Source organism: Gopherus flavomarginatus, chromosome 4 (assembly GCF_025201925.1).
Source record: "Gopherus flavomarginatus isolate rGopFla2 chromosome 4, rGopFla2.mat.asm, whole genome shotgun sequence".
Classification (NCBI taxonomy): domain Eukaryota; kingdom Metazoa; phylum Chordata; order Testudines; family Testudinidae; genus Gopherus; species Gopherus flavomarginatus.
Window position 1 is genome coordinate 30,426,659 of NC_066620.1, and position 26,985 is coordinate 30,453,643.

The 26,985-nt window shown below is 44.6% G+C and overlaps 1 protein-coding gene across 10 annotated transcripts in view; it reads left to right on the top strand.

Moving 5' to 3' along the window:
• Positions 1-26,985, top strand: part of FOXN2 (forkhead box N2) — a 158,114-nt gene that overhangs the window by 64,480 nt on the left and 66,649 nt on the right. For all 10 annotated transcript variants that reach the window (XM_050951915.1, XM_050951911.1, XM_050951912.1 and 7 more), the window contains one exon: positions 24,362-24,912. In XM_050951915.1, coding sequence (XP_050807872.1) covers positions 24,376-24,912 — 537 coding nt within the window. In that variant the 5' untranslated portion in view covers positions 24,362-24,375. The remainder of the gene's footprint in view (positions 1-24,361; positions 24,913-26,985) is intronic.

Genomic DNA, 26,985 nt, shown 5'->3' on the forward strand with positions numbered 1-26,985 from the left:
ACAAGGTACTCTAATTTGGAACTGAGGGTTGCATTGCTCAGCCTTACTTGTTTTACTTTGAGCACAAGGTTTGATCACTTGGGCTGTACACTCATTACCAGAATTTCACCTCTAGTCTGTAATGTGATCTTACATTAGTTAATCAGTGTTTCTGCTGAAACTGTAATTAAAAGATGACACCAGATAGGTTTCTTCAGTTATAGCACTATTAGACAAGAGACATTGACTATCCTCCTCTAATATCTTATATACTTTATAAACCTCACCATTACCAGAATGTGTCTGTGCAACCTTAAATTCGACTCTTGTACTTATGTAATATGATACTGGTCTTAATTACATAATCACTTACTACTTGTTCATCAGGACCCTGCATTATTTGGTATGTAGATTGGACAGTGAATGAGTCAGAGGATTGCATGAAAGGGATACCTTGTGTTTCAGGCACTGGATTGAATCCAGTAGAATGGAGTTTATCCCTGACTGTACCACAGACTTCCTGTATGATACTAGCTAAGACTATTACAATGCATAATCACAAGGGAGATGAAACAAAGCTGCCTGTGCAACCTTATTTCTGGCACTTATTAACTTTAAGGTTGTAAGTCAAGCACTCAGCTATTCATTTAATGTAGTTTTACTATATGTAATTAGTGTTTTAAGAACATAACATAAGAACATAAGAACGGCCATACCGGGTCAGACCAAAGGTCCATCTAGCCCAGTATCCTATCTACCAACAGTGGCCAATGCCAGGTGCCCCAGAGGGAGTGGACCTAACAGGCAATGATCAAGTGATCTCTCTCCTGCCATCCTTCTCCATCCTCTGACAAACAGAGGCTAGGGACACATTCCTTACCCATCCTGGCTAATAGCCATTAATGGACTTAACCACCATGAATTTATCCAGTTCTCTTTTAAACGCTGTTATAGTCCGAGCCTTCACAACCTCCTCAGGTAAGGAGTTCCACAAGTTGACTGTGCGCTGCGTGAAGAAGAACTTCCTTTTATTGGTGTTAAACCTGCTGACTATTAATTTCATTTGGTGACTCCTAGTTCTTGTATTATGGGAATAAGTAAATAACTTTTCCTTATCCACTTTCTCCACATCACTCATGATTTTATATACCTTTATCATGTCCCCCCTTAGTCTCCTCTTTTCCAAGCTGAAGGGTCCTAGCCTCTTTAATCTCTCCTCATATGGGACCCGTTCCAAACCCCTAATTATTTTAGTTGCCCTTTTCTGAACCTTTTCTAATGCCAGTATATCTTTTTTGAGATGAGGAGACCACATCTGTACTCAGTATTCGAGATGTGCGCATACCATGGATTTATATAAGGGCAGTAATGGATTCTCAGTCTTATTCTCTATCCCCTTTTTAATGATTCCTAACATCCTGTTTGTTTTTTTGATCGCCTCTGCACACTGTGTGGACATCTTCAGAGAACTATCCACGATGACTGCAAGATCTTTTTCCTGACTTCTTGTAGCTAAATTAGCCCCCATCACATTGTATGTATAATTGGGGTTATATTTTCCAATATGCATTACTTTACATTTATCCACATTAAATTTCATTTGCCATTTTGTTGCCCAATCACTTAGTTTTGTGAGATCTTTTTGAAGTTCTTCACAATCTGCTTTGGTCTTAACTATCTTGAGCAGTTTAGTATCATCTGCAAACTTTGCCACCTCACTGTTTACCCCTTTTTCCAGATCATTTATGAATAAATTGAATAGGATTGGTCCTAGAACTGACCCTTGGGGAACACCACTAGTCACCCCTCTCTATTCTGAGAATTTGCCATTAATTCCTACCCTTTGTTCCCTGTCTTTTAACCAGTTCTCAAACCATGAAAGGACCTTCACTTTTATCCCATAACAGCTTAATTTACATAAGAGTGTTTGGTGAGGGACCTTTTCAAAGGCTTTCTGGAAATGTAAGTACACTATGTCCACTGGATCCCCCTTGTCCACATGTTTGTTGACTCCTTCAAAGAACTCTAATAGATTAGTAAGACATAATTTCCCTTTACAGAAACCATGTTGACTATTGCTCAACAGTTTATGTTTTTCTATGTGTCTGACAATTTTATTCTTAACTATTGTTTCCACTAATTTGTCCGGTACTGACATTAGACTTACTGGTCTGTAATTGCCAGGATCACCTCTAGAGCCCTTTTTAAATATTGGTGTTACATTAGCTAACTTCCAGTCATTGGGTACAGAAGCTGATTTAATTTAAAGGACAGGTTACAAACGTTAGTTAATAGTTCCGCAACTTCACATTTGAGTTCTTTCAGAGCTCTTGGGTGAATGCCATCTGGTCCCGGTGATTTGTTACTGTTAAGTTTATCAATTAATTCCAAAACCTCCTCTAGTGACACTTCAGTCTGTGACAGTTCCTTAGAAAAGCTGGCTCAGGTTTGCGAATCTTCCTAACATCCTCAGCTGTGAAGACTGAAGCAAAGAATCCTTTTAGTTTCTGTGCAATGACTTTATTGTCTTTAAGCGCTCCTTTTGTATCTCTATCATCAAGGGGCCCCACTGGTTGTTTAGCAGGCTTCCTGCTTCTGATGTACTTAAAAACATTTTGTTATTACCTTTGGAGTTTTTGGCTAGCCATTCTTCCAACTCCTCTTTGGCTTTTCTTATTACATTCTTGCACTTAATTTGGCAGTGTTTATGCTCTTTCTATTTGCCTCACTAGGATTTGACTTCCACTTTTTAAAGGAAGTCTTTTTATATCTCACTGCTTCTTTTTCATGGTTGTTAAGCCACGGTGGCTCTTTTTTGGTTCTTCTACTGTGTTTCTTAAATTGGGGTATACACTGAAGTTGAGCCTCTATTATGGTGTCTTTAAAAAGTGCCCATGCAGCTTGCAGGGATTTCACTTTTGTCACTGTACTTTTTAACTTTTGTTTAACTAACCCCCTCATTTTTGTATAGTTCCCCCTTTTGAAATTAATTGCCACAGTGTTGGGCTGTTGAGATGTTCTTCCCACCACAGGGATGTTAAATGCTATTGTATTATGGTCACTATTTTCAATTGGTCCTGTTATAGTTACCTCTTGGACCAGCTCCTTCGCTCCACTCAGGACTAAATCTAGAGTTGCTTCTCCCCTTGTGCGTTCCTGTACCAGCTGCTCCAAGAAGCAGTCATTTAAAATATCAATAAATTTTATCTCTGCATTTCGTCCTGAAGTGAAATGTTCCCAGTCAATATGGGGATAATTGAAATCCCCCACTATTATTGAGTTCTTAATTTTGATAGCCTCTCTAATTTCCCTTAGCATTTCATCATCACTATCACTGTCCTGGTCAGGTGGTCGATAATAGATCCCTAATGTTATATTCTTATTAGAGCATGAAATTTCTATCCATAGAGATTCTATGGAACATGTGGATTCACTTAAGATTTTTACTTCATTTGATTCTACATTTTCTTTCACATATAGTGCCCCCCCTCCCCACGACCTATTCTGTCCTTCCATTATATTTGTACCTCGGAATGATTGTGTCCCATTGATTGCTCTCAGTCTACCAGGTTTCTGTGATGCCTATTATATCAATATCCTCCTTTATCACAAGGCACTCTAATTCACCATATTTAGACTTCTAGCATTTGTGTACAAGCACTTTAAAAACTTGTCACTGTTTATTTGTCTGCCCTTTTCTGATGTGTCAGAATCTTTTTTATGTGAATGTTTATCATCTGATCTGGCCCTTACATTATCCTCTTCCATCCTCTGCTCCTGACTCCAACCTGGAGATTCTCTATCATTAGACTGTCCCCTAAGAGAAGTCTTTGTCCGATCCACATGCTCCTATGCAGCAGTCGGCTTTCCCCCTTCTCCTAGTTTAAAAACTGCTCTACAACCTTTTTAATGTTTAGTGCCAGCAGTCTGGTTCCATTTTGGTTTAGGTGGAGCCCATCTCTCCTATGTAGGTTCCCCCTATCCCAAAATAATGATGAATGTAATGAATGAATGTAAACTCCTCCTCTCTACACCATCGTCTAATCCACGCATTGAGACTCTGGAACTCTGCCTGCCTACCTGGCCCTGCACTTGGAACTGGGAGCATTTCTGAGAATGCAACCATAGAGGTCCTGGATTTCAGTCTCTTTCCTAGCAGCCTGAATTTGGCCTCCAGGACATCTCTCCTACCCTTCCCTATGTCATTGGTACCTACATGTACCACGACCACCGGCTCCTCCCCAGCGCTACACATAAGTCTGTCTAGATGCTTCGAGAGATCCACAACCTTCGCACCCGGCAGGCAAGTCACCATATGGTTCTCCTGGTCATCACAAACCCAGCTATCTACGTTTCTAATGATCAAGTCTCCCATTACTAACACCTGCCTTTTCCTAGCAACTGGAGTTCCCTCCCCCAGAGAGGTAACCTCAGTGCGAGAGGCAACCCCAGCACCATCTGGAAGAAGGGTCCCAACTATGGGAAGGTTTCCCTCTGCTCCCGTTGACTGCTCTGCTTCTCTGGGCATTTCATCATCCTCAACAGCGCAGGGGCTGTCTGATCGGAGGTGGGACAATTCTACAGTGTCCCAGAAAGCCTCATCAACGTACCTCTGTGCCTCCCTTAGCTCCTCCAGTTCTGCCACCCTGGCCTCCAAAGTCCGTACATGGTCTCTGAGGGCCAGGAGCTCCTTGCACTGAATGCACACATATGCCACCCGCCCACAGGGCAGGTAATCATGCATGCTGTACTCAGTGCAATAAACTGGATAGCTCCCACTCTGCAGCCATTTGTCTGTCCCCACAATAGCTTGTTCTTTAACATGAGATATTTTGGGTGGGATTTTCAAAGGCCCAAATCCTACTGAATTTCAATGAGATTTGCGTGCCTAATGTCTTTAGACTTTATTCACAATTGTTAAAATATAAAAACTGTAGTAAAAGAGCAAACATGGTATGGCATGACTGACAGCATCCATATGGCAGGACCAATACAGAGGAGTCAGTGTGAGTTCTTGAGTTAACAGGGGGTCTAGGGATGCACAGCTGATCAGATTTGTTGTGGAGTTTTTTTTGTTTGTTTGTTTAGAAAAAGGCAGATTGAATTGGTGCTGCTTTCAGGTCTGGAATTATCACCGTGGGAATTATAGTAAGTTTCTGGGCTTCAAAATGCCAAGCAGGGAGGTCAGAGAAGTGACTGCCATCTGTCATCTTCCTCCTTTGGTAAGAGAGGAAGAAGAGGGATGGCAGCAGGAAGGAGAAATGGACTATGTCTCGTCAGTTGAGCAGGCGCGTACTACTTTAATAGGGTTGCCAACTTTATACTCACACAAAACTGAACACCTTTGCTCCATCCCTCCTCCCAGGCCTCTCCCGTCTGAGGCCCCGCCTCCCGCTCACTCCATCCTCCCTCCCTCTGTCACTTGTTTCCCCCACCCTCACTCATTTGCTAATTTTCATCAGGCTAGCTCAGCAGGCTAGGCTGTGAGAGGAGGCTCCAGGCTGGGACTGAGGGGTTTGGAATGTGGGAGGGGGCTCTGGGCTGGGGCTGGAGTGTGAGAGTGTGTGAGAGCTCCGGATGCAGGTGCTTGATCTGGGGATGAGGGGTTCAGGGTGTATGAGGATGGTCCGGGCTGGGACAGAGGGGGTTCGGAGGGTGGGAGGGGGATCAGGTTTGGGGCAGGGTGTTCGGTTGTGGGGTGAGAAATCCAGCTAGGGATATGGGCTCTGGGGTGGGACTGGGGGGTGCAGGCTCCGGGCAATGCTTACCTCAGGCAGCTTCCAGAAGCAACAGCATGCCCCCTCTCCAGCTCCTACATGGAGGCACGGCCAGGTGGTTCTATGTGCTGCTCTGTCCGCAAATGCCAACCCTGCAGCGCCCATTGGCTGGGGACGCTTGGGGCGAGGTTAGTGTGCGGAGCCTACTGGCTTCCCCCATGCCTAGGAGCCAAAGGGGAGACGTGCTGCTGCTTCCAGGAGCTGCGTGGAGCCATGCAAGCAGGAAGCCTGTCTTAGCCACGCTATACCATCAACCGCACTTTTAACGACCCGGTGAGCAGTGGTGACCGGTGCCGCCAGGGTCCCTTTTCGACCGGGTATTTGCACAGAATTAATGTTCACCACAGAATTGTATTTTTTCCTGCAGAATTTGTGATTTTCCCCCCAGCACTCCCGCCCACTGTAAGCCCCGGCCAGCTGAGGCTCCTGCCAACAGTTGTCCTGTTGACTTTAGTGACCCGTTTAGCAACCAAAACCTTAGAGAGTATGAGACTGGCGCTTCAGAGCATAAACCACATCTGTAGCCGTTACAGTCTTTCGCTTGGCATGTTCAGTGTAAGTGACAGCATCACTGATCACGTTCTCCAAGAACACCTTCAGCACTCCACAGGTCTGTTTGTAGATCAACCCCGAAATACGCTTCACCCACCCACGTCGAGCCAAGCGATAAATAGCTGGCTTGGTTATACCCTGGATGTTATCCGGAAGCATTTTACAATGGCGCTTGGCACCTCCCTTTCCCAAGCCTTCACCACCCTTACCGCAACCAGACACGATGAAATCACACAAATGGTTGTCAGCAAGAGCCCCAGCCACCCAGGGCTGTCAGCAGGAGTGTGATTATATTGTGTTATTTTGAAAAATAAAATATGCAGAATTTTGCAGGATTTCAAAATATTGTGTGCAGAATTCCCCCAGGAGTAGTAATTGTAACCTTGTCTAAAACAGAATGCTTTTCCTAAACATTTTCTACTGTTGCTATGACCAATTCAGCTCTGATGGAAGCATTAGCGTGAACAAAGTATTGTTGACCACCTGTTAAGCTGTCTACACTAGCCCCTCCACTAGTGGAGCTGATGCACTGATGGCAACAGTTTAGCAAAAAATCCTAATGCAGAAACGGCTACAGTGTGTGTAAAACCTGTCTTGTAGTGATGTTCCAACTAGCAGTATTCTACCATTTGCAATTATTTTCTCTTCTTGAACTGTGATTTCCTTTAGTGCAGCATTCCTAGTAAGAAAACACTCCGTTTCCCCTGCCACCCCCCAAAAAACAACTTCATTAACTTACAGCTGAGATTGCTGTAAGTCATGTATACAAAATACATTAGAACAGAAACATATTTTAAGTGTTAAAAATCTTGGAAATGACCAATTAGGGTAATTTACTAAATGTTCTGTTACCTCTCAGTTTATATGTTCAGTTACTAGCTGAGCGGTGCCCATATTGAAAGAGTTAGTAAGTATGTCTTGTGGTTGTTGGAGAGTGTATGGTGGATGACTTGTCAGCATGTCATTAACTGAATGTATGAATAGTAAGAGTTGTAGAATGATTATGTAAATTAATTTGATTGGTCACTTCTGTTCTTTGAAATTGTCACATGATATGCACACCCCATCCTCCTTTGGGGGTGGGTTGGGGTTGTGATATAACCGCGGTTAGTCTTCCAGCCTGTGCCCAGGCTGAAAGCAGCATGGCCCAGGGGTCGGAGTCAATATGGCAGCTCTCAGGTACAGGGCTGTGCAGCCTAATGTCCAGAGTCAACACAGCTTCCCTTATGTTCAGGGCTGCATGGCCTAGTGGCTGGATTCAGGGAAGTGGGCTGTCACCTAGGGGTGGGTAGTGGCTGGGGTAGGGGGACCAGGACTCTTTCTCTCCATGGGGTTCCAGCCCAGAGCCCTCTTGGAGACAGATGTGGTCACCACCCAGTCAGCAGGGAATCCTACCATAACATGCTGACCTTGCTCGGGTGAGAGATACCACTTTCTCTGCCCTGCCTCCCTGGGCCACTTCCTACCATGTTTCCTGAGGTAGCAGTCCATACATTGTCGGTGTCCCTGGGTTCCCTGGTGGGGATAGCACCCTGGAAGTCTGACTCCGAGCAGTTGACGAAAGGTAGCAGGTCTCCAGTCTGGTCCCAGGGTTCTCTGGCTCCCACAGTCAGTGGCTGTAACGGCTCTTGGCCAGGAGTCTCCACCAAGCATCTTCTCTCCTGGGTGGTCAGCCTAGAATGAGCTGAGCTGCTCCCTTTTATTATGAGGCAGCATATGGAGCATTCCCAGCATGGTCTGAGGGGCAGGAATTCTGCCACCCATAGTGTGGGGTTAACCCTCTCATGCCCAGTGCAGGGTATGCACAGTCACACAGATGCATACCATAGATCGTCAGGCTCTATCCAGCCCCTAGCTTGGACTGTACAACAGGGGTGAAGATGATGTCATGTCAGCTGTACAGCAGCAGTAATTCCCACAGGTTATATGGCCTTATGTGTTTTGGGGGATGAAGAGCAAAAAAGGGGAGACAGGAAAGTTCATTTTAATGAGCTTTCCTTCCTTGAGTATCCTCACAATTCATCACAGCTAATCTCTGTTTAGAGAAATGGTGGACTCTGTGGCATTGCAAGCCTTTCCTGTAGAAAGGAAGTATGAGTTGCGTTTCTCGGCTTTTGCTACAGCAGCCCATAATGTGCTGTATAATGTGCTGAATTAAGTCCTAGAATATTCTGTTTTGTGAAGAAGAAAAATAATTACAAACCATTGTTACTTAAAGAACGTCAGTTATTTGGTGTTGAGAATAGAACTCCAGGAACACCAATTATCTACAGGAAATCATCAAACCTCTCAGCTAAAGAAACTTGTCCTTTCTGTCTTGGGTGTCATTTTAATCCTGCCTACCTTACATTAGTGTGCTCAGAGTTATTATAGTGGAGTTTAAATATAATTATATTTAAAATAACTTTTTATACACCGTGCTTCTTATAATTTACCAAGTATTTGAATAATACTTGATACAGAATTTAATTAAAGCCCTTGTGTAGTACAGCCTCGAAAAGCGGCAGGGTTACAGGGCTGTGATTTTATTGAGCCATAATAGGTGAGTTTACAAGTATTCTTCACAGTTCCTGAAAAATCAGAATGTTTGAAGTTATATTTTATTTTAAATGTTTAGGATAGTTCCTTATACATTTTAATGACATTTGGTGAATGCTTGATAACACATAAACCAGTAACTCTTTAACGTCACAATGCTTACCTGATTGTAAGAGCCAGTTTAGCTAAATTATCATTTTCCTTCAATTCCTGCCTTTGAAAAGGCTGCACGAGAGTCCATGCTAAATTCGCACTAGTAAACTGAGATCACTGATTCCCTTTCTCTAAAATGGATAACCACAGCCTAAATTTGAATGTTATTTTTTTGTCTCCTGTTTAAGTGGGTTGACAAGTAAGTGACCATAATACATAGCTGAGCAGTATGAACTAGAGCAGTGCTTCTCAAACTATCTGATGTGGGGGACCAGCAATTTTTTTTTCCAGTGTGCCAGGAACTGGTGCCATATTATTATCCTGTTGGACACTCTTATGAGGAAACTCGCCATGGACCGGCAGCCAATGGCTTGTGGACCGGCACTGGTCTGCGGACCTCCACTTTGAAAAGCACTGAACTAGAGCACAATTGGGTGGAAAGGAATGGAACAAGGAAATGAAAATTGCTTATCATAAGGAAAATTGTAAAACCCACATTGTATTAGTTTGGGGTTTTTTAGTTTTTAAAGAACTAGTTTAGAATCATTAGTATTCTAGTTTTAAGAAAGCATGGAAAAATTGAATAATAGATCTGTAAGTTTTTATTTTTCTCAGGTATGTTTAAATCAGTCCTCAGCAATGCACTGATTATTAACATAAATCTGCCATGAGATTTGCGGGCTTTTTGATTGGGAAGAATTCTTTAGTTTTTCAGTAAAGTTTTTGACCAGCTATACCAAGTAAGGTTGCATGATTTTTGAATGACTGAGTTAGTTCACAATCCCAGTCACTACACATACAGAGAAAATGAAAAACTGGTTTCCAGCTGTAGCAATGGTAACTTTAGATATGTTTTTTGTTTTTGTTTTTAATCCTGAGGTCAGATTAATTTATTTTTGCTACTGTGTACACTCCTAAAAGGTTTGTGCACATTTTAAAGATTCCACTACATTTAAAGATTCCACCACTTTCTAGGTCCTGAACAGTAAGCTCTTGAATGTACAGTGTTCAGCAAAAATTAGTTAGTAGCTCTGTTCATGTTCTTAAATGGCAGTAGTTAAAGTGCGGCATTTCTGACTGAAATGCTACTTCTCCTTCCTTATATTTTGCTTTATGAATATTTAACTGGTTTATAGTCAGACTGTCAGGCTAGTTCAACAGGAGGGACAGGCAAACTTTTTGGCCTGAGGGCCACATTGGGTTTTGTAAATTGTATGGAGGGCAGTTAGGGGAGGGGGTCGTGGCCTGGCCCCCACCTCCTATCTGCCGCCCCGGGACTCCTGCCCTATCCAACCCCCCCCGTTCCCTGACGGCCCCTCTGGGACCCCTGCCTGATCCACACACCCCTGCTCCCTGTCCCCGGGTCCCCGCCGCCCCACCCAACCCCTCCTCTCATTCCTGATGGCCTCCCCAGGATACCTGCCCCATCCAACCACCCCTTCTTCCTGTCCCCTGACTGTCCCCAGAACCCCTGCCCTTGACTGCTTCCCACCCCCCCATCCAACCCTCTTCTCCTTCCTGACTGCCCCCCCGGGACCCCAGCCCCCATTCAACCCCCTGTTCCTCCTCCACCCCCTATCCACACCCCCACCCCCTGACTACCACCCCAAACTCCCCTGCCCCCTTACTATGCTGCCTGAAGCACTGGTGGCTGGCAGCGCGGCCGACTGGAGCTGGGCCATACTGCCACCGCCACCGCGCAGCACAGAGCACCAGGTCAGGCCAGGATCTGCAGCTGCGCTACCACAGGAGCTCACAGCCCAGCTGCCCAGAGCATTGTGCCAGCAGCAAAGCGAGTGAGCTGAGGCTGTGGGGGAGGAGGGATAGCAGGGGAGGGGCCGGGGGCTAGCATCTCAGGCCAGGAGCTAGGGGAGGACCGTCCCGCAGGTCGGATATGGCCCACGGGCCATAGTTTGCCCACCCCGGTCTATAGTTAGTGCTCTGAATTGTCAGTGGACATCGCAGGCTGTGTCTACACCACAAGTTATATAGCTGCAGTGCTGTTATAGCAACGTAATTTAGATGCTTGCTTCAGTGACAGAAAACTGTAGCACATTTTTCCTTTGCTGTAACAAATCTAACCCCTTGAAATGGCCTCTAGGTTGATGGAAGAATTCTTCTATTGGTCTAATGGTATCTATACTGAGGGTCAGGTCAGTTTAGCTATGTTTCTCAGGGATGTGAATTTTTCACAGCCCAGAGTGACATAGCTAGGGGCATGTCTACACTATGAAATTAGGTCGAAATTATTTAAGCTGACATTTAGCCTCCAATTTTACAAGTCAATGCTGCATGTCCCCACTATGCACATTCCATTGGCGGCGCACATCCTCACTACCATGGCTAGCATTGACTCAGCTATCCCACAGTTCCTGCTGCTAGTTGGAATTCTGAGTAGGCTTCCAATGCTTGATGGAGCAAAAATATTTTTGTAGGTTGTTTTGGGTACATATCATCAACATCCCACGATGCACTTGCCTCCTCCCTCCCTCTGGCCCTGAAAGCAACGGCAAACAATCATTTTTGCGCCTATGCCAGGGTTACTCGTGCAGATGCCACAGCACAGCAAGCATGGACCCTGCTCAGCTGTACACTGTTGTGAGCATCGCATACACCTTGCACATCATCCTGCGGTATTTGCAGAGCCTAGCCAGGAGCTGTGCAGAAGAATGTGATGCCACACTAATAGCCGTGCTGGAAGCCATGGAATGGAGCAATTCGCGCATGCTGGCAGCAGCAGCTGGGCTTGATGACACAGTGGAACACCACTTCTGGGCCCGGGAAACAAGCACAGACTGGTGGAATCGCATAGTTATGCAGGTATGGGATGAGGAGCAGTGGCTGCATAACTTTCGAATGCGTAAGGCCACTTCCGTGGAACTTTGCAAATTGCTTTCCTGAGCCCTGAAGCACAAAAATACCAGAACGAGACCTGCTCTGACAGTTGAGAAGCGAGTGGCAATATCCCTGTGGAAGCTTGCAAATCCAGATCAGTTGGGAATCAGTTTGGAGTGTGTAAATCTACCGTGGGGGCTGCTGTAATCCAAGTAGCCAGGGTAATCAATTCATTTCTGCTAAGAAGGGTAGTGGCTCTGGGAAATGTGCAGGACATAGTGGATGGCTTTGCTGCGATGGGGTTCCCTAACTGTGGTGGGGCAATAGACAGAACGCACATCCCTATCTTGGTACCAGACCACCTTGCCAAAGAGTACATGAACCGCAAGGGGTACTTCTCAATGGTATTGCAAGCGCTATTGGATCACAAGAGCCATTTCACTGACATCAATGTGGGATGGTCAGGAAAGGTACATGATGTGCGCATCTTTAGGAATTCCAGTCTCTTCAGCAAGCTGCAAGGAGAAACTTTCTTCCCAGACCAGAAAATTACTGTTGGTGATGTTGAAATGCCAATAGTTATCCTTGGAGACCCAGCCTACTCCTTGCTCTCATGGCTCATGAAGCCGTACATAGGCAGCCCGGACAGCAGTAAGGAGCAGTTCAACCATAGGCTAAGCAAGTGCAGAATGGTGGTAGAATGTGCCTTTGGATGTTTAAAGGGGTGGAGGTGCAGTTTACTCACTAGGTTAGACCTCAGCAAAAGCGATATTCCCATTGTTGCTGCTGCTTGCTGTGTGCTCCATAGTATCTGTGAAAGTAAGAGGGAAAAGTTTCTGGTGGGATGGGGGGTTGAGGCAGATTGCCTGGCAGCCCATTTTGAGCAGCCAGACCCCAGGGCAATAAGAAGAGCATATTGAGGCACACTGCGTCTCTGAGAGGCTTTGAAAACCAGTTTCATGAATGATCTGACGCTGATGTGACAGTTGTGTGTGTTGTTCCTTACCAAGCTACCCCCTTTTTTTGCATGTACTGCCCTGTAAACTAAACTCCCACCAACCACAGTGTGCAGTGAATAAAGAGCCTTTTGTCCTCAATTCATGCATTTTTATTTTGCTAACAAACACTGAACAGAGACAGCAATGAATAGCAAAGATAACCCACGTCTAAGGGCCTGATACCACAGGGGAGGAGGGGTAAGGACATGTAGCTTACTACAATTGCACTGTCTAGCAATCAGAGCTGTGGGAATGAGAGCTTTCTGCTCCATGAACCATCCCCTGGAGTTGAGTTCAAGGGATAATGGAGTTTTCTCCCCTGCATTCTAGGATGTCTGGGGAAGGAGGAAATAGAACTTGGTGAGGAGGGCAGCTGGGTCATCACTGAGTGCAGCGGGACTCTAAGGTCTAGCTGCCTTTCCTGCGCTTCAACATGTCTGTTTGCTCCCCCATAAGCCGTAGCATCTCCTCTTGCATGTTATGCTCTTGTCCCCTGCATGCTTTCCTGCCCTCTTGGTCGGTATGCATGCTCTCCGACAGTGTAAGCCTCCATGAATTCAGCTGGGCTCTGTCAGTCTTGGAGGAACACATCAAATCACAGGAGATGTCTTCCCATGTCTGCTTTTCTGCCTTCTAATGTGGGACAGCCTTTGTGCTGATGTGGACGAAGCACCCACAGACAATGTTGCAGCTGCAAGGAAAAACATACATTGCTGAAAACACTAGGTTAACTCTTGCAATGAATGAAACACCTCCCAGCAGGAAATGCATTCCCTGAGGCACATGGCCACATTTTGTCTTCTAAAAGAAGCACCTGCGAGTAAGGTACAACACACGGCAGAGCCCTGGGCAGCAGATTTCGGTTTGCAGGGAGGCATGGTAAGCACACAAGAAAGGATAGGTGCTGTGTGGGCACACCCGGGGACATTTTTTGTTGCGGAAACTCTTGGCACATAAACAGGCTTTTCCGGGGAGCACTCTGCATGGTTGGATTGGCTGCCACTGTATCCCAATTGTTTAGCTCCAATTAAACATTAACCACAATTGCATTTAACCCCGGTAGTGTGATTACAAGTGTGCACTCAACAGAGGTGCCTTCCCTGCCATCATAGTCCCACAACAGTAGGTCCTGGGAGGGGATTGGCTCCAGAGTTAGGAAAAGGTCCTGACTGTTGGGAAGAATGGATCCTCCACTTGCCTGCTGTGCATTCTCCTCCTCCTCTTCCTCGTTGTTGCCTGTGGCCGCCTGGGTCCTCTTTGAGATATCCATGGAGAGTGTTGAGGTACTGGTGGGGTCTCCACCTAGAATTGCATGCAGCTGCTCATAGAAGCGGCATGTCTGCGGCTCAGAACCAGATCGACTGTTTGCCTCCCTTGTCTTCTGGTGCACTTGTGTGAGCTCTTTTATTTTCACACAGCACTGCTGTGTGTCCGTGATGTAGCCTTTGTCCCCCCATGCCCTGTGGATTTTGGCATAGATGTCAGTGTTTCTTCTGCTGGGTCGGAGCTCTGCCTGCACAGACTCTTCTCCCCACACAGCAATCAGATCCAGTGTTTCCTGTATACTCCATGCTGAAGTGCGTTTGCGGCCCTGGGTGGGCATGGTCAGCTTTGGTGGTTGAGCTCTCCAGACTGATCAAACAGGAAATGAAATTCAAAAGTTTCTGAGGCTTTTCCTGTGTACCTGGCTGAAGTGCAGTGGAGTTGAAAGCACTGTCCAGAGTGGTCACATTGGAGCACTCCTGGAGGCCAAACCCATCGAATTACACAGTGTTGTGTCTACACTACCCATAATTTGACCCTGGAAGCTCGACTCTAGTGCTACTCCTTTTGCCAAGGTAGAGTACAGGCATCAATTTTACAAGCCCTTTAGGGCTCAGTAGTGTACAAATGCACATTATAAATTCAAGCTAACGCAGGAAATGTTGATTTAATGCTGTAGTGTAGCTCAGGCCTAGGTCAGCTAAGTTTTAGGTATAGACCAGGCCTATGTTTGATTCAGTCTCTTTTATCTTGTGCTGGAAGCGTTGCAGCAGGAAGTAGATTTAGTCTGTAGAAAAGTCTGTGTGTGAGACTAACAGTGGAGACTGAACCAGTGGGGTAAAGCCATTTTAGTTACCAGTGTTGCAGTGTGTCCATACTGTAAGGATGTTTTAGTTGCAGTTTTGGCCCTATGCCATACTTACACTGTACTACTGCCCTTTGAGTACCTATGACACAGCAAAACCAGCACAGTTTCCTGAAGCAGTAACTTCTGGGAGATCTTGAAAGCCTTCTTTAGACCTTTTCTCCCACAATTGCCCTGAGTTCTAACTCCCAGAATTCTCGCAGTACTGGTGCCATTTCCTAGCCCTCATCTTAAAGTAGACGCTGGGGTGAATTCACTGTTCTTGCCCTTTAGGGAGAGGGTTTCTGTTGGAACTTTTGGAAAGCTGTTACAAACCTACTTAAGAAAAAAACTCAAATTTCTAGAATTTACTATGAAACCATTTTGAAAATGTCTAGTTTCCAGTACTTTCAAAAGGGAAATCTGACTCTATCCTAATTTGGGTTGTATTGGGTCTCTGCTGGGAAGCATTTTTACAATGCAAAGAGAGCTTCAGGGTATGGCTACACTTGAAACTCCAAAGCTCTGCCGCGGCAGCGCTTTGAAGTGCGAGTGTGGTCGCAGCGCCAGCGCTGGGAGAGGGCTCTCTCAGCGCTGCACGTACTCCACATCCTGATGGGGTTTAGCTTGAAGCGCTGGGAGCCGCGCTCCCCGCGCTGCGGCACTGTTTACACTGGCGCTTTACAGCGCTGTATCTTGCAGCGCTCAGGGGGTTGTTTTTTTCACACCCCTGAGTGAGAAAGTTGCAGCGCTGTAAAGCGCCAGTGTAGCCAAGGCCTCAGTTGCTGAATGGAGATCCTGAAATAGTGATAGCTATTTCTTAAACTCCTTTGAAAATTCCTTTTTCATTTCACATATTTTGGATTGGGAATCCTGGGAACTTGATCCATTTCCCAGCTCAGTCACAGTAAGTCTCTTTCTCTCTCAATTATGTACCAAAAAACCTGCATTCAAAAATAAAACAATGTAAAACTTCTACAAATCCGCTCAGTCCTAGTTCTTGTTCAGCCAAGTGCTTAGACAAACAAGTTTGTTTACATTTGCAGAAGATAATGCCCCTTTCTCACTTTCAGGTGACATTGTAAACAAGAACAGGTGTTCGCATGGCACTGTTGTAGCCAGCTGTGACATTACGCTCCATATTCTTTATGGAAATATACTTATGATATAGATATAACATAACTGAGATGTACTTTTTGCAAGATGAATCATGTAAGGTATCATTGGAAAGCTTATGATTTACTGATTGTGTTTATCCAATTTGTATGCATGTATCATTTTTGTATCTGAAGCTGGGAATATTGACCATGTCACTGTATTTCAAATGTGCTATGTTGGATGAGGCTTATTGAAGAAATGCACGCAAGCATAAGGATTACCCCAGGAACTGTGTGCAATAGAAACCTCTCAGAGATAGCTCTACACAATGGGACCTGTTTGACCCAGGTAACAGCATAAAAACTTTCCAGCAAGTGGGGGGAAGATATAAAAGAGGGACACTGACATCATGAAGGACCTCACTCTCCCTAAAACAACATACCTGAAAACACCTGAGGAAAAAAAACAAAACTGTGGGAAGTGATGGTCCCAGGCTGGAAGGATTTTTAGCATGTGTAAGAAAACCTGGAAAAGCCAAGGCAACTTGTGTCTTAAGAATCTGCCAGCCTGTTTATCACTCAGAGTGAGAATTTGCTAATTTGTATCCTACATATCTAGTGTGTTAAGATCAGTTTGTGGCTTTTGTTTATTTACCAAGGTAATCTGCTTTGTTCTGTTTGCTCTCTTTTTAACAACTTAAAATCTACCTTTTGTAGTTAATAAACTTATTTTGTTCATTATTAAACCCAGTTTGTGTAATTTCTAACTGGGGCGGGGGGCAAGAAGTCATGCACATCTCTCTTCACATTGAGGAAGAGGGTGGATTTTTATGACCTTGTGCTGTGCAAATTTTCTACATGGTGCAAGACAATATTATTTGGGGTTATCTCCCCAAAGGGGTGTGCATATGAGTGCTGGAAGAGTCCTCTCACATAGAGCTGATTTTAGTCTGTGTCTGCAGCAGTGTGTGGCTCTACCTACATTTGTAGGCTGCAAGAGGCCAGAGAGCCTAATTCAGCAAAGAAGGGAGCGGGAACCCAGGCTGCTTGAGCAGGAGAGGCTCAGTGAAATCCCAGTATATCAGGTGGCATCCCAGAAGGGGGGTCCAACCCGTCACACCAGCATCGCAAGATATTTACTTGCCAGATGTGCTAAAAATTTGTATGTCCGTTCATGCTTCAGCTACTATTCCAGAGGACATGCATCCATGCTTATGATGGGCTTGATAATGATCCAAAACAGTGCAGCCTGACACATATTCATTTTCATCATCTGAGTTAGATGCCACTAGGAGAAGGTTGATTTTCCTTTTTGGTAGTTCAGGTTCTGTAGTTTCCATATCAGAGTGTTGCTCTTCTGAGACTTCTGAAAGCATGCTCCACACCTCATCCTACTCAGATTTTGGCAGGCACTTCAAATTCTTAAACCTTGGATGGAGTGCTGTCTGTATCTTTAGAAGTCTCACATTGGTACCTTCTTTGCGTTTTGTCAAATCTGCAGTGAAAGTGTTCTTAAAATGAACAACACATGCTGGGTCATCTTCGAGACTGCTATAACGTGAAGTACATGACAGAATATGGGTAAACCAGAGTGGGAGACATACAGCTTTCCCTCAAGGAGTTCAGTCGAAATTTAATTAACACGTTTTTTTAATGAGCGTCATCATCATGGAAGCATGTCCTCTGGAATGGTGGCCAAAGCATGAAGAGGCATATGAATGTTTAGCAGATCTGATGCGTACTACCTTGCAGTGCTGGCTACAAAAGTGCCATGCGAATGCCTGTTCTCACTTTCAGGTGACATCATATATAAGAAGCGAGCAGCATTATCTCCTGTAAATGTTTGTTTTAGCGATTGGCTGAACAAAAAGTAGGACTGAGTGGACTTGTGGGTGCTAAATTTTTACATTTGTTTTATTTTTGAGTGCAGTTATGTAGCAAATAAAAAAATCTACATTTGTAAGTTGTGCTTTCACGATAGAGATTGCACTGTAGTACTTCCATGAGGTGAATTGAAAATTGCAGTTTCTTTTGTTAATCATTTTGACAGTGCAAATATTGTAATAAAAGTAATATAAAGTGAGCACTGTACACTTTGTATTCTGTGTTGTAATTGAAATTAATATATTTGAAAATGTAGAAAAACAAAAATAATTAAAATAAATTTCAATTGGTATTCTATTGTTTAACAGTGCAATTAAAGCTGTGATTAATCATGATTAATTTTTTTTGAGTTAATCACGTGAGTTAACTGTGACTAATCGATAGCATGTTCTTGCATGTGACTTGTACTTTCATGCAGTAGATCTTTTAGGTCTAGCGGCTTGAGCATCATTCAGTTTTGAATAAGGTTGTCGGTCAAGTTAGTGTTGATGCCTGGGAGTAATGGCATATAGGAGTAGATGCGCTTTTCATTTGGATTTAAGGTTTGTTCCTCTAATGCTTTGCAGTGAAAGAAGTGCATGCTACTTTAATTGAGGTGCTACCAAAAGTTTAATATTATCTCTACTTCAATTAGAAGAGGGTGAGAGAGGTTCCCCCCGAGGTGCCACTGGGAACTGGGGTACCACTGAATCCCCCTGACCTCCCAGCCTAGGCTCCCTTTACACTGTGCTACTATGACCATACTGCACTTTCATCAGCACGCATACAGGTAGGGACACACCCAGCTGCAGTTTCATGCAGAGGCTGTAACGAGCCCTGCATGGGAAGGCTCTAGCTAGAAAACTTCCCAGTTACTCAGGCACACACCCTCTCTGGAGTGTAAACCCCAAATTATAATGTCTTGCACTGCAAAGGGAACCATATGGCATAAGCTCATAAAATTCGCTCCCTCTGTGTGGAGAGGAATACACAACAGCTTTCTGCCCTAAGTTATGACTCTTACACACTAGTTTTAGACAAAGCAAAAACAAGTTTATTAACTACAAAAGTTAGATATTAGTAATTATAAGGAATAGCAAATAGATCAAAGCAGATAACCTATTAAATAAACAAATACTACATAGATTGGATATGAATAGCAAATTCTCACCCTAAGTGATGGCACAAGCAGGCTGCAGATTCTTAAGGGGCAAGGTGCACTTGCTTACAGCTTAGAAATCCCAGGTGTTCCATTCACAGGCTAAAAATCTCTTCAGCTTGGGTCCAGCACTTCCCCCATTTCAGTCTTTGTTCCTCAGGTGTTTCCAGGAGTCTCTTTGGGTGGGGAGTCAGTGAAGAACCAAGATGATGTCACTCCCTTGCCTTATACAGGGCTCCCCAGAGTGGGGGGCAACTGGGGCAATTTGCCCCAGGTCTCGGACCCTACAAAGGCCCCGCGAGCCCTGGCCCGGCGGCAGTCTGGGTCTTCGGTGTCAGGGGGCTCTTCAGTGCTGCTGAAGATGCAGAGCGACTCAAGGGCCCACTGCCCCCGAAATGCCACCAAAGACCCAAGCAGCCACTGGGTGAGTACAAGCGCTGCAGCTCCCCCGCTTTGCCACAGGTCCCCTTGATCCTCTGAGCGGCCCTGGTCTTATATAGCTTTTGTTTCAAAGCTTAGTTCTCATGCCAGTCAGTGGAAAAATATTAATATCCAAAGGTGGAGTTCGGCACCAGGTGACCTGGTCACATGTCCCTGTAGTATCACAGCTGCCGTCACTCTGATGCTGTTTGTAGTGTCCTCAGAGAGGGCCCCTCGCTCCAGGAAATAAGCTTCTTCTACGAGCTATTGTTTTCTCCTAATGGCTCATTAACCTGATTGGGCTGTTCACAGCCAGCCATCTACACTGAGAGCCTTTTGCCTTGTGGGCATTCTCCAAGTGTAAATACATTTGAAATAGATACATAGTCAATATTTCTAACTTCAAATACAAAAATGATACATGCATACAAATAGAATAATCATATTCAGTAAATCATAACCTTTTCAATGATATCTCAAAAGCTATCTTGCATAAAATGCATCATAATATGCCATAATCATATCATAATAATATCTCTATGAGGAATATGGGGTGTAGTGTCACAGAAGGGAATTTTCTTGTTAGTTTTCCTCCGTAGTTTGTGCTTCTGAAATTCCTATTGCATGCAGTATAATTGGAGCATGGTAAGTATAGGGCTTTCCTTGGGGTTTTACCCCAATTGAGGTATCTGGTTATTATGGTTGGGCTCTAGAGTTGGCACTCATAGAGTATGCTGGACCTATGTACTTCCACTCAAAACATACTGCAGGTTTTCTCCACAGACAGTCATGCATGGCTATGTAACATAAACATTTCCACCCTGCTTCTCTAAAATAAGGGCAGTCAAGTGACTATGCTTGTCCTTGAGGCAACATGCAAATTTCTTTGTTGATACGACTTCGCATGTCTCATCACTAAGGTTAAGTTTTTATCACAGATCTTTTTAGTAAAAGTCATGGACAGGTCACGGGCAATAATAAAAAATTAACGGAAGTGTGACCTGTCCGTAACTTTTACTAAAAATACCCAAGACAAAATGGGTAGGCTGGGCAGCTGCAGTGGTGGGGATCTGCCAGCAGCAGGGAGCGATGGGGGTTCCTTTTGCCGCCCGCGGTGGCTGGGAGCTCCGTGGATCTCCCCTGCCGCCTGCAGTGCATGGGGCGGCCATGAGCAGTGGGTGTTCACCCTGCGGTGGGGAGCAGTGCAGCTGTGAGCAGTGGGAATTCCCCTGCTGCGGGGTTCCCTTTGCTGCCTGCAGCAGCCAGGAGCGGCGGATCCCCCCTGCTGCCCATGTTGCAGGGAGCGGTGATGGGGCTCCCCACTCCAACCGCAGTGGCCAGGAGCTGCGGGGGGTACCTTGCAGCTTTCTGCCTCCGTAGGCAGCTCCCAGCCAGCCAGCGCAGGCTGAAGTCATGGAGGTCCCTTGCCGCCTGCGGAGGCAGAAAGAATATGGAGCGTAATGTCACAGCTGGCTACAACATAGGCTGCGATTGAGGGTACGTCTTCACTACCTGCCATATTGGCTGGTAGCAATCGATTGCTCGGGGATCGATATATCGCGTCTCATCTAGACGCGATATATCGATCCCCGAACGCGCTTATATCGATTCCGTAACTCCACCAACCCGAACAGAGTTGCGGAATCGACAGGGGGAGCCGCAGACATCGATCCCGCGCCATGAGGACGGTGAGTAATTTGATCTTAGATACTTAGACTTCAGAAACCATGTCTGATGGGTGCATCAAAACACTGATTCACTGGACATGATCCCATCTGTAGTGTAGAGTGGCCCTAAGATCACAACTTCACCTGCAGTTTAAGTCCTAAGGGGAGAAATAAAAACATTCATAAGGAGGGTTAATTTGTAATGTAATAATGTAATTAAACAGTTAATGGGAGAATTGAACATATTAGAGACCACTTATTCAGTGCTTCTCTCATTTTGTTTGCAGGCCCACTTTACAGAAGGTGATCTCAATATAGCCACTCCTGTTGTATCTAGTAAGGTATAGCAATTTCCAAATAGTTAGCATAAGTTCAGTAATGAGGACTCAGTCACAAACCAATGGGAGTTTAACACCTGGTTGAAACAATTTCACAAAGGTTCAGACAGAGCTGCCCAGAGGATTCAGTGGGCCCGGGGCAAAGCAATTTCAGGGACTCCTTCCATTAAAAAAAGTTGCAATACTATAGAATATTATATTCTCATGGGGGCCCCTAGGGGCCTGGGGCAAATTGCCCCACTTGCCTCCCCCCACCATCAGCAGCCTTGGGTTCAGATGGGCCCAGGACTTTGATAGCTATACCTCAACACATTTATAAATATATTATAGTTAAGGCTGTGTGTCTGTCATGGAAGGCATGACTTCTGCAGCTGCCGGTGTGGCTGGCTCTGAGACTGACTGAGCAGATCAGGCAGCTCCTGGGCCAGCCGCACCAGCTGCTGCTGGGGCAGTTTGGGATGGAAGGGGGATCAGGGTTGGGGCAGGGGGTTGGGGTGCGGGGTGACGCTTACCATGGGGGAAGACCGGGAGAGACTCCTCGGAAGCGGCCGGCATGTCCCTTCAGCTCCTAGGTGGAGGGGCCAGGGGCCTCTGTGCGCTGCCTCCGCCAAGAGGTGCCACCCCCCCCGCAGCTTTCATTGGCTACAGTTCTCTGCCAATGAGAGCTACGGAGCTGGAGATTGTGGCAGGGGCAGCTGTAGGGACACAGGGAGCCGCTGTGTTGTGTCCCGCCCCCCGCAGCAGTGGGGTCCCGGGCTGTACGTCACTGCCTGCGGCACCCCCCAAACCACCCCTCCAGAGCACTTGCAGTTCTCCCAGCCCAAGTTTTAGTTACAGATCTATAGTACAAGTCATGGACAGGTCACGGACTGTAAGGTGGATAGAAAGCTGGCTAGATCATCGGGCTCAGCAAGTAGTGATCAATGGCTCCATGTCTAGCTGACAGCCGGTATCAAGTGGAGCACCCCAAGGGTTGGGCCTGGAGCTGGTTTTGTTCAATATCTTCATTAATGATCTGGAGGATGGCATGGACTGCACTCTCAGCAAGTTTGCAGATGACACTAATCTGGGAGAAGTGGTAGATATGCTGGAGGGTAGGGACAGGATACAGAGGGACCTAGAAAAATTAGAGGACTGGGCCAAAAGAAATCTGATGAGGTTCAACAAGAACAAGTGCAGAGTCCTGCACTTAGGACGGAAAAATACCATGCACTGCTACAGACTAGGGACCAAATGGCTAGGCAGCAGTTCTGCAGAAAAGGACCTAGGGGTTACAGTGGACGAGAAGTTGGATATGAGTCAACAGGGTGCCCTTGTTGCGAAGAAGGCTAACGGCATTTTGGGCTGTACAAGTAGGGGCATTGCCAGCAGATCGAGGGATGTGATCATTCCTCTCTATTTGACATTGGTGAGGCCTCATCTGGAGTACTGAATCCAGTTTTGAGCCCCACATTACAATAAGGATGTGGAAAAATTGGAAGGAGTCCAGTGGAGGGCATCAAAAATGATTAGGGGGCTGGAACACAGGACTTATGAGGCTAGGCTGAGGGAACTGGGATTATTTAGTCTGCAGAAGAGAAGAATGAGGGGGGATTTGATAGCTGCTTTCAGCTACGTGAAAGGGGGTTCCAGAGAGGATGGATTTAGACCAGTGTTTCCCAAACTGGGGTTTGTGAACCTCTGAGGGTTCACGAAATGTTACAGGGGGTTCTCAGGGAAAAATTCCCTAATGGTGGACAGAGCTGTCCCTAGGGACCCGGGGGACCATGGGACCAGAAGCCTGGAGCCCCTAGATTTCCAAGAGCTAAGCAGATCTATCACACTGAGGAGACTTAACCTTCAAGACTCCTTGTAAGAAATGGAAAGGGAGGTGGATATTTTTTGCTGTTTTTAAAATTAAATAGGCAACTAGTATTGTTTTAAAAATTATTATGAAGAACAAGTTAAAGCTTTATTGTAACGTGTGTTGTTTGCTGGACTGCTCAAGACCTGAATGCTTGTGTAGGAGGAACTCTTTGAGTTGGCTTCTTAAATACCTTCATGCTGTTTCACATCTGATACTCTTTGATGAAACATAGGAGCCTTGTTTTGTAACAGGTTTATACAAAGCGATACAAGCTATGAAAGTGAGATCTTGGAAAATTGTTGCTGTTTTCATAATGCAATAAAAATACTGTAATGATAATTGATAATACATAGTGTGTAATAAGCATGTCACAAAAACAAATTTTTATATTTCCAAGATCACTGCTTTTATAATTTGTACTCAGGTAAAGGAGAAAATCCCTGGAAATATTCATTTTTAAGAGGGGGTTCACGAGACTTGACATTTTAGTGAAAGGGGTTTACAGGTTGTTAAAGTCTGGGAACCACTGATCTAGACTGTTCTCAGTGGTACCAGATGACAGAACAAGGAGTAATGGTCTCAAGTTGGAGTGGGGAAGGTTTAGGTTGGATATTAGGAAAAACTTTTTCACTAGGAGGGTGGTGAAGCACTGGAATGGGTTACCCAGGGAGGTGGTGGAATCTCCTTCCTTAGAGGTTTTTAAGGTCAGGCTTGACAAAGCCCTGGCTGGGATGATTTAGTTGGGAATTGGTCCTGCTTTGAGTAGGGGGCTATACTAGATGACTTCCTGAGATTCCTTGCAACACTGATATTCTATGATTCTGTGGGCTGTGAATTTTTGTTTACTGCCTGTGACCTGTCCATGATTTTTACTAAAAATACCCATGACTAAAATGTTGCCTTAACTATAGTGACTGAGCAGGATAGAGGAAATACAATACTGAATTTCCTTTGATTTTGTTGGCTTAGTGGCTGCAGTTGGATAAGATTTTTGAGACTTACATTGATTTATAATTGTTTTCTTTGTTATAGACAAGTAAAATTAAATGGGTCCAGTAACTGGAATGACTCCAGATAAGAAAGCTGAAGCACCCGGAGCAGAAAAGGCTGCAGGATTAAGACAGATTTACAGAATGGGAAGCTTGCCTGAAGCAGTTGATGCTGCTAGGCCGAAGGCCACTTTAGTGGACAGTGAGTCAGCAGATGATGAGCTCACAAATTTGAACTGGCTTCATGAAAGTACTAATCTTCTAACATACTTCAGTCTTGGAAGTGAGGGTCTTCCAATTGTTAGTCCTATATATGACATTGAGGGTGATAACGTGCCATCTTTCTCACCATCCTGCTACCAGAATCTGGAAAAAAAATCAGCCACTTCCAAACCTCCTTATTCCTTTAGCCTTCTCATTTACATGGCTATTGAACATTCTCCTAATAAAAGTTTGCCAGTCAAAGAAATCTACAGCTGGATTCTGGAACGCTTCCCATACTTTGCCACAGCACCCACAGGGTGGAAGAACTCTGTTCGACACAATCTTTCCTTGAATAAATGTTTCCAAAAGGTGGAGAGAAGCCATGGCAAGGTGAGATGTATGGAAAAAATGTTTTTAACAAATATAAAGTGTATTGGGAAATGAAAAAGGCTGTTTTGTTTGTTTTTAAGGAATTTTTTGGGGGGTGTATTGGACTAACATTAGATATACTGGTATATTGAAATAATATTTTACATTTATAGCACTTCTTTTGGCAACTCCAAATGCAACTTGGAAATGCCACTTGTCATAAGGTGCATGTATTTTATTTCATACAGTATTTTTATTTAGCAGTGTCATAAGCAAAGCTGGCAGTGACAGCTGTAGTTAAAGTTGCCTAGCACTTTCCTTAGAAGGCCCTGTGTTCAGTTGCCTATAACTTTGCCTAACAAGTTTGGGCTGAAATTTCAGGCTCAGGGTGTTCATTTGTTTGTTTTCAATTTCAACAAAAATAGCTCAGTTGTTTCTGAAAACTAGGTTTGGAAAAAAAATGCTTTGCCTATGTCAAAAAATTCTTGAAATTCTCATGCTTCCAGGCTTTGGAATCTTTAAACTGGCGAGGGGGCTCCCTTGGTGCTGGAGAGATGTGTTTTGCTGTCCTTGTGAAAATCTACTCAGACATAGCTGAGTTATAAGCCCCTGAAAAAAAAATCACTTGTTTGCACATGCTTAGTTGGGGATTATTAGAGTATGGCAGCTAAAATCTATAAAGATTCTGTTTACAGTGAGCATGGACCATCCTAGGAGCTAGGCAGGAGTTTCCTGCAATTGATGCTCTCAGGAATGAGGGACTACTATGGTAACAGGCACCAGTACTGAGAGCAGGAATGTTATTTATTTTATCTTCTCCATGCTCTTCTTGCTGACATTCCAGCAGCATGGAGGAAACTGAGGAAGCAGCCTATCTGACATAGAGGGGTGAGGAGCAGAGAGAGGAACCAGAGGCAGGCTGGGAAAAGAGGACAGAGCCTGGCAGGAGGAGTAACAGTGGAAAGTTAGCAGGCACAAGAGTCAAGGGTTTAGGAGCAAAACCTACAGGAACAGAATGAGACAAGACACAAGAGTCTGTGACTACTAGACTGCATGTCCTCCGGAACCTGGAAATAGAACCTAGGATTCCTTATTCTCAATATTCTTCTGCTATCTAGCAAATAGCTGTGAACCTCAAGGTAATATGTGTACAGGCAAGTCGCATCTTTAATGCATTTAACATGTGTGAATTCAGCTTTGCACGGTTGGCAAAAACAGGAGAAAAAAGAAAAATAACAATATAAAAACTACATCTGTAGTGTGGGCGATTCCGCCCACCATTCAACTCAATGAGTGTTTCACTATATGCGGTTTTCGCTTTACGCGCTAACTGTGGAATGGAACCCCCGCATAAGATGAGACTTGCCAGTATTACATCCTTGTCTATTGCTACCATTCTACTCCATTAGTGTGGCTTCACATGATGGAATTTCTGGAGTCAGAGGCCCTGTGGGGAAAAAAGGGAGCTAAATTAAGGTTTCCCAGTCAACCTTAATTCTGGCATTTCTTAATTTGTCAGTGCTTGACTTTGCAACCTTATCATTATTTTAACATAGCTTTCTTTGTATGTAATCATATGATTTACTAACATTCATTTTCAAAAACGTCTCTGCTCAAGTTAGTTTGCCTGTATTCTTTGTTCTATGCTTTTATTTCTCTCAAGTTTCATTTATTTTAATATCTGCATCATTTTCTCCTTGTTCAAGTGGAACACTAAGAAATATTTCAGGTTGCTTTAGGAAAAGTGCTTTATCTTCTCTTGAAAAAGAAGTGTAGGCACTCGGATTCCCTGCACTCAGTTTCAGTGCAGTCTTAAATCATAAAGTGAAAATTAGTAAAGATTCAATATTTTCTTACTGTTAATACTAAAAGAAACCCTCTGCCCCCTAATTGAAGATGCTGTCATTTTAATAAAAAAATTAAAAATCCCTAAATGAACACATTTTCTTTATAGAAGGCAAATCAAAACATAATTGCCATTTACACTAGGAATAGTGTCAAATAATCTAATGCACAGTACAGTAAGTAAAGGTCCACTTTTCTTTATTTTTTGAAGAAAGGCAGTAGGAGAGAAGGCATTATTCAGAAAAATGT